At 61.8% G+C, this 8,419-nt stretch overlaps 1 protein-coding gene across 1 annotated transcript in view; it reads left to right on the plus strand.

Moving 5' to 3' along the window:
• SIM2 (single-minded family bHLH transcription factor 2) overlaps positions 1-8,419 on the plus strand; it is a 35,079-nt gene that overhangs the window by 14,281 nt on the left and 12,379 nt on the right. The window contains 2 exon segments of the mRNA XM_023743331.1: positions 2,059-2,144; positions 4,032-4,231. Of these exon segments, the coding sequence (XP_023599099.1) occupies positions 2,059-2,144; positions 4,032-4,231 (286 nt within the window).

Below are 8,419 nucleotides of genomic sequence, written 5' to 3' on the forward strand. Positions count from 1 at the left end.
TCGCGGGATTGGGGGTCCCAGTGCGGGGATTTGGGGCTACAGTGTGGGAATTTGGGGCTCCTAGTGAGGGGGTTGGGGCTCACAGTGGGGGGATGGGGGCTCCCAGTGGGGGATTGGGGCTCCCAGTGAGGGGTTGGGGCTCCCAGTAAGGGATTGGGGCTCTCAGTGCGGGATTTGGGCTCACAGTGAGGGATTGGGGCTCACAGTGAGGGATTGGGGCTCACAGTGGGGGATGGGGGCTCACAGTGGGGGATTGGGGCTCACAGTGAGGGACTGGGGCTCACAGTGAGGGATTGGGGCTCACAGTGCGGGATTGGGGCTCACAGTGTGGGATTGGGGCTCACAGTGAGGGGCTACGGCTCACTGTGCTCACTGTCACCCCCGTGTCCCCCGCAGACTTGCTTTCCTGGGTGGGAACTGGCCCGTGTGTATGGTGATTGGGTGAGAAAGGGCTCTCCCCACCAAAGGGGCAGATGGGCGCCGTGTTAAAGGGAAGCTGTACCCTCAGACCCCTGACCCCCAGGTGCAGAGGATCTTGGGTAATGTGGCAGCCTCTCCACCTGGGGGTGCCTCTCCGGCGAACCCCTTACCGGCACCGGGCGTGCCCTCGGGGGAGGGGGGTGGAAGCTGCACGCCCAATCCCAGGGGTAACCTTTCTTTAAAAAGTAATTTATTAACCACTCCCGGGGGCTGTGTATTTAGAGTGAGTGACCTCCCCTCCCCCAGGGCAGGGCACATGGGCCTGGGTGCCCGGAGAGTTGGTCCCCTCCCCCAGGGCAGGGCACATGGGCCTGGGTGCCCGGATGCTGGTCCCCTCCCTCAGGGCAGGGCACATGGGCCTGGGTGCCCGGATGCTGGTCCCTCCCCCCAGGGCAGGGCAGGTGGGCATGGGTGCCCGGATGCTGGTCCCTCACTGAGCAGAGGGCATCCCCGGGGGGCGGGGGGCCTGGTTTGCGGCAGCGAGGGCAGAGGTTGTGCTGAGGCCTGCGGGAGAACGGAAGGGAGGTGGTGGTCCAGCGGGGACAGTGACAGGAGGGAGGTCCGTCCAGGGCCCTGGGTGAGGGCGAAAGCTTCAACCTGGCCCAGCGGGTCTGCTGGGTCCTGTCCCCCATTCCACATTGCGGGCAGTCTCAGCCCAGGGGCACAGCTGGCTGGCAGGAAGGGGCACGGCTGGCGGGAGGTGCCCAGGGGCTGGCTCCCTCGGCTGCACTGGGGAAAGGGCTGCACTCGTATCTGCTGCCCCAGGGGGTCAAAGGCCTCGCAGGCCCAGGCACCTGCCCCAGGGCAGGTCAACTCTCCTGGCACCAGGCCTCTGTGGTGCCACCCGGGCCCTGCCTGGACGGTCCTCACGTGTCCCCAGGCTGGCCTGTCCCAAGTTCTTGCTGTGGCTGTGTTTCCAGCCATCTTTTCCCAGGGCCCGTGGAAGCCAGGCTGGATGGGATCGGCTCTGCACCCCACCCAGTCCCCACCCCACCTGGTCCCCACCCCACCTGATCCCCACCCCACCCAGTCCCCACCCCACCTGGTCCCCACCCCACCCAGTCCCCACCCCACCTGGTCCCCACCCCACCAGCTCCCACCCCACCCGGGACTCCACCCCCCCAGTCCCCACTGCCCAGTTCCCAGCCTCCCCCGCCCCCACCCCACCCAGGACTGCACCCCCTAGTCCAGTGGTCGGCAAACTCATTAGTTAACAGAGCCAAATATCAACAGTACAACGATTGAAATTCTTTTGAGAGCCACATTTTTTAAACTTAAACTATATGGGTAGGTACATTGTTATTAACTTAATTAGGGTACTCCTAAGGTTTAGGAAGAGCCACACTCAAGGGGCCAAAGAGCCACATGTGGCTCTCGAGCCGCAGTTTGCCGACCACGGCGTCCACATCGCCCCAGCCCCCTCCCCACCCAGGCCTGGCCACAGGCAGGTCTCTCCGGGCTGGCATCTGGGCTGCTGGGACGAGGCCCCTGGCTGGGTCCTGCGGGTGATGGACGTTGTTGGGGTGACGGTGGGGGTAGGGGGGGCAGCTGGCCATCTGACCCGGCTCCTGCTTTCAGAGTACGAGATAGAGCGGTCCTTCTTCCTCCGCATGAAGTGCGTCCTGGCGAAGAGGAACGCGGGCCTGACCTGCAGCGGATACAAGGTACGAGGCGCCCGTGGGAGGTGCAGGAGGGCCTGGGTCTGGAATGTTCTGTATTTTGCTTCACACCGAGAACACGTGCAGACAGGAGGGCACGGGACCCAGGCCTGCACACGGCAGTGACGCCGCTCCGAGGGTAGGGTGAGAGCCGGCGTCTCGACACCGTTCGTCCCGGGGGCCAGGAGGGCACATGGTTCAGGGCGGACCTACCCTGGCACCTGAGGTTGCTCTGCACACGGTCGGTCTGCCTGAGCTAACGGAACCTGCGTGGTCCAGGCCGGGTCCCGGGCCGCAGGGCATTCAGAGCCCAGAAATGTCCTTGTCCTCCAGAGGTTGGCCACGCCCGGCGGTGAGGACAGTGCTGCGCAAACAGCGACAGGGCAGCCACTCAGAGTGCAGAGCAGAGCTTCCTTCACAGTGTCTCCTCCTGTAACCGTTAGTGAGTCTAGTGCAGCGGTTCTCAACCTGTGGGTCGTGACCCCTTTGGCGGTCGAACGACCCTTTCACAGGGGTCGCCTAAGACCATCCTACATATCAGATATTTACATGACGATTCATAACAGTAGCAACATTACAGTTATGAAGTAGCAACGAAAATAAATTTATGGTTGGGTCACAACATGAGGAACTGTACTTAAAGGCCAGAAGGTTGAGAACCACTGGTCTAGCAGGTAATCTAACCGCGTAGCAGCCCTGGGAGGGAGCCTTTCTGCTTCAAGACCACCAAGGACACCACCCGCCAACCCGGAGGCAGGCAGGTCAGCGGCAGAGCTGGCCCTGGAGCCCAGCCCCCCACCCCCCCCCCCCCCGCTCCGTCCCCGCCCTGGCCCCTTTCTCTGCCTGACGTGCCCACCCTCCAGCTGACTCCGGGATCCGGGAGCAGGTCCCCTGAGGAGCCGTGCAGTGCTCCCACCCCGGGTCTGCCTCCCCCTGAGCCCTCCCCTCGGGCCCCTCCTGGGAGCCGCACTCGGAGCTCTTGGCATTGACTTGACCTCACTCTGTTTTGTAGTTTGGAGGGTACGTTTCTTAGTTGCTGTCCCGGACTCGAAGCCTCTTTGGCCCAGGCGTGGGGAACCCCCAGCACGGTCCTGCACCCACAGGCATTCTTCTGGACTCTGGGTCTTGGCTTGTTTCTGCCACTTATTAACCGTCCAATCTTCAGCAAAACACACCGCCTACCTGCCCTCAGTTTCCGTATCAGTGAATGGGAGAATAGACTAGAAGGATTTAAAGGTTCGCTCCAGCTGTGAGGACGGGAATACATTCGGGATCCTGGAGGGAGGCTTCTGGAAGGGCTCCTCCCTGCCCTTACGGGATGTTACTGATGGAGCTCGCATAATCAATCCAGTGTCGAGGCCCAAGGCTGCGTGAGCGGAGCTGCGTGACCTTCGGACACTCACGCGTTCTCCTGTGTGGTGTTTGGCTACAGCTATTACACGCGTTTCTCTATAGTCACTCTGGCTTTTGCTTATTACAAGGGGATAAAATCTTGAATTATAAATAAAGCATGTTTTCCATGAAGCTTCCCCCCATTCTACTGGAAGTATTCTGAGTTTCCTGAGTGACGTAGCTTGTCAAGTGATATCAATGTCAGGTTAGCATGTGGAATCCAGTCCCATCAGAACAGAAGCTTTCCAGCTGCTGGCGTGAAGGTTACGGAACCAAGGCTCACCCCCGAGTGCCCTGTCCTGCCGCTCACCCCTCTTAGAGAGCCGTGGCTTCCACAGTAGCGAGGGGAGAGGCCCCTGTGTGTTATTCTGATATTGTTCCGTTCCTCCCGGAGGCCGGGCTGGGGGACCGGCTGCGCGCTGGAGAGACGGGGCAGCGGGCGGGCCGGGAGGCGGGCACCCGTCGCCCTGGGCTGCCGGGCTGACCCGCCCTCTCCCCCAGGTCATCCACTGCAGCGGCTACTTGAAGATCAGGCAGTACATGCTGGACATGTCCCTGTACGAGTCCTGCTACCAGGTCGTGGGGCTGGTGGCCGTGGGCCAGTCGCTGCCGCCCAGCGCCGTCACCGAGGTCAAGCTGCACAGCAACATGTTCATGTTCCGGGCCAGCCTCGACCTGAAGCTCATCTTCCTGGACTCCAGGTGAGTGGCAGCCGCGGGGGGTCCCAAGGCCCTGAGAGGGCCGGCCCCTGAAGGTGACACCCTTAAGCCAGATGGGACAGGGAACGAGCCAGGCTCAGACTGAGTCGGGAAGGGATCTAGAGAAACCGAGGCAGGAGGGGAAAGAACTAACAGCCGCCTCAGCACGCAGGTGCAGCGGCTCCCTCAGCTCCAGGCAATCAGACCTCATTCCCATCGTCACCTGCCCTCATCGTCATCCCTGGGCCGGGCCTGGAGACTTCCTTCTCCAAGGCCCGCAGGGCAGGGTTCTGCCTGTGTCGCCCTCAGGCGGGAGGACCTGTTAACCTGCAGGTCCCACAGGCAGTGTGTGGAGGGGCGGCCCTCCCACCCGGGCTGCACGGAGCCCCGTGAGCCATGAGGCCACCGCAGGGCAGAGGCGGGAGCGGATGGGCGGCCTTGCCTGGGGGGACACTGACCTCAGCTAGGCCGGTGCCCTGTCTGAAGCTCTCTCCCACTGTCCCTGCCTCCCCCGAGACCTGGAGAGAGCGAGCGAGGAAGGGCCAGGGGCTGTGGGGTGTGGTGACCGAGGGGCCAGCCTGCTCCGGAGGGAGGTCTGTGCTAGAGGCCTTGGTGTCCCCGGGGCTGTGAGGCCTCTTTGGGCTTCTGGTTTCTTATCTATAAAGAAAACACAAAACAGGCCCCACAGGGCCGCTGGGAAAGATGACGTTAGGGAACAGGTGTGAGCATTTGGAAAGGGACAAGCCCGATGCACCAGCAGGTGAGCCGGGCCTCCGCCTCCTGGAAGGGACCCTGCTGGCAGGGGGAGTGCTCAGGGGTCGCACCTGACCTTCGTGGACGTGGTCAGCTCGCTCAGAGAAAGGACGTCTCTTGCTATCTGTTTCCTGTTCACCGGGGACGAGGATTTACTGATTCTTCTCACTTTTGTGGTAAAAGACACCGAACATAAAATGGATCATTTTAACCATTTATTGAAGAAGAACAAACGCACCTGGTTTGGGGTAGGAGGTGGGGACCCAGATTAGTCTAGTCCATCGCTGACGCACCTGGGACCACTCAGGTGGAGAGATGACGAGGCCTGTGGGACAGTCATGGTCTCCCAGGAGCTCAGGCCAGGGGTGAGGGCAGCTCTGAGGAGGATGTGGCACCTCCTGTGAGGGCTGAGGGCGGAGGGCCGACCAGTGCTGTTTCCCTGCGGTGGGGGCCAGGCCCCTGGGGACAGGAGTCGGGGCTGCCCGAGATTCCGGCCCACGTGGGCAGAAGCAGGAGTGAAGGAGGCGTTCCTTCCAGATGCCAAGTCCCTTCTCGAGTGGACAGAGAACACGCTGTCCACGCGCCTTATTCTAGACTCGCGGGAGGATTCCGCTGGGTTCTCCCTGTGTGTCTCCTGGTTTGTCTTTGACCATTCACCCCGCCCCCCGCCCCCCACCTCCGAGACCTGGTGAGCTCTTTACGCGAGGGAAGCAGCAGTCTCCCCGAGGGGGGACTCAGGGCCCACACAGCCCTGCGCCTCTGGCAGACACAGGGCTGCACAGAGGAGGGTGCGGAGAGACGGGGGCCAGGGCGGGGCTCGGGCGTGGGCTTCCTTGAAAGCCAGTGTCCCTCTTGTTAGGGTGTGGGGGCCATGCCCCTGGTGAGGGGGGAGGAAAGAGGAAGGACAAGCGCTGACCGGGGGGAAGACTCCCTCTCCCCTCAGGAGACTGGGGTCCCCTGCTGAGCGCCAGGGAGCTCTAAACTCCCTGATGGGAGCTGCTCATGAGGGGCCGACCCGCGCTGGAGAATTCTTCCCATCACTGGTCCTCCGTCTGCGGCCGGGCGGTCAGCCCGGGGACAGAGGGGCTGGCCCGGCGCTGGGGGTCAGCAGAATGGCCCACGAGGTGGGAGATGGCAGCTCTGACACTCAGACCCGGGCCCCCAAGAGGGCTTGGCCGGAAGCCCAGCCGCCCCAAGTCCCCAGGGGGGCCCCCACCCCGAGAATCCCAGACCCAGCTGACCTCAGCATAACCTGGCCTTCGGTTCGCGGGGTTTGTGGGCTTCACTTTGAAACTGTAGCCGGTGCTTTTGCTGAGGATGGGGAACGAGCAGTGTTTGGGGCTTGGCAGGTCCCTCTGACAGGTCTTCCGACACCAGAGGGCTGGAAAAACGGGGCGGGCGCGCCGCCAATCCCTGCCCCCCCTTTAGTGTTTCAAAGCCGCGTGGACTTTGATGAGAAACGTAATACATGTGTTTCTGATTCATTTACACGTTCGGGGCCGTTGTTCTGAAACTTCTCGTCCAAAGGGTCTGGGAAGCTTCTTTCACCCCTGCCCCGCCCCGGAGAGGGGAGCGGGGAGAGGGGCCCGGCTTGCTTTCGGGGGAGCCAGAGGGCTCCGTGCCGCTGCCACAGCGCGGGCTCCGAGGGCCTGGCGCTCTAGGTGGCCCTCACTGCGTCCCCAGGGCCCCGGAGGCTCTGGCCTCGGCACGTCCCCGCCTGCCCACCTCGCCGGCTCCTTCCTGCCCGAGGAGCACCATGGAAATGCGTACACCAAATAGTGAGCGATTCCAGGGAAATATGAGGCTCCCCGAGATTTACGACCCGAGCCCGCACAGAACTCGACAGAAAGGGGAGCGAGCGAGGGAACGAGAGCGAGGTCGAGTTTCCCCGTTTCATTTGCAGCTAATGTTTCAGGTCTGGACGGGCATGGCTGCCAGGCCGGCCGCCCGGGCCCCTGACGGCTGCTCCCCGGCCTCGCCTCCCCTGGAATCTTTCATCTGCTCTCGAGTGTCTGTCGCCAGGACGTCTGGGCCACCTCCTCCCAGCCCGGTTCCCGGGGCTTTAGCCACATGCAGTTTTCACCTGCGCCGGAGCGCCCTGTAGCCTGGGATGCGGGCAGCCACGCTCCTTCAAAGGGCTGGCGGGGAGAGGAGTGCGCCCGGGCGTGATGAGGATGGAGAGGGGTGACGTCACACACGCCCTGGGAGCGTGCTTCCACCGCTCCAGCGGGCTTAAGGCCGGCCTTCTCACCCCATGGTATCCGTGTTATGCTATTTCTGGGGGGTCCAAAGCCACCCCCTCCGCTAATGCGAGGCCTCGACGTCTCCAGTTCTGCCCTGACTTCTCCCACGAGGACTCGCCAGCCACACGCCGTCCTGAGCCCGACGGTGGCCAGTGTCCAGTGTGGACTGGAGATGCAAAGGTCACACACGCAACGGCCAAGATGTGGCAACAGCCAGCGTCCCTCATCCGAAGAGCGGATAAGCGAGATGCGGGGTCTGCGTGCCGTGGAACACGAGAGGAATGGCATTCCGACACACACTACGTGGACGGCCCTCGAAAACATCATGCTGACTGCAAGAAGCCAGACACAGAAGGACAAATGCTGACTCATTCCCCTCAGAGGAAAGATCTAGAAGAGACAAAGCCAGAGAGACAGCAAGTGGAGTAGAAGTGGCCGGGGACCACGGGAGGGGACATGGGGACGTACTGTTTCATGGGCAGAGTTTCTGCTTGGAGGGGTGAGAAGTTCTGGAAGTGGGAGTGGGGGTGAGCAGACCGCATTGTGGATGGAGTTCCTGCCTCTGAACGGTACACTTACACATGGTTAACATGATCAAGTTATTTTACCACATTTTTATTTTTTATTTACTAATTTTTTAAAATTATTCTCTTCCAGGAGACATTTTAAAAAACATATATATATTTTTTTCATTTTAGAGAGGAAGGGAGAGGGAGAGGGAGAGAGAAACATCAGTGATGAGAATCACTGGTCGGCGGCCTCCTGCACGCCCCCTCCTGGGGATCAACCTGAAACCCAGGCCTGTGTCCTGACCAGGAATGGAACCGGGACCTGGTTCATAGGTCGACGCTCAACCACTGACCAGGCGGTCGGACTCACCACAGTGATTCGTGAAAAGGTCCCCACAGAGGTCCCCAGGGAGAGGGTTCTCTCTCAGGGCGGCAGCTCTGTCCGACATCGGATCCAGTCCACTCGGAAGGTCCTCGGGTGAGCTGCCCCTGGACCAGGGCCGCGCGGAGCCCCGACCTTCCGCCGCGGTTCCGGTTCCGAGGAGCAGGCCTGCTCGCAGCCGCTCCCTCCGGCCCGGCTGGAGTTCAGACCTTCTTCTTGTAAAAAACGATCATTCCTAGTTTCCCAAATCAGCATCCCGCCCACCCCCGGCCTTTTAGCATCTGATGGGTTGGCAAACCAGTGA

Source organism: Myotis lucifugus, unplaced genomic scaffold, assembly GCF_000147115.1.
Source record: "Myotis lucifugus unplaced genomic scaffold, Myoluc2.0 scaffold_384, whole genome shotgun sequence".
NCBI lineage: Eukaryota > Metazoa > Chordata > Mammalia > Chiroptera > Vespertilionidae > Myotis > Myotis lucifugus.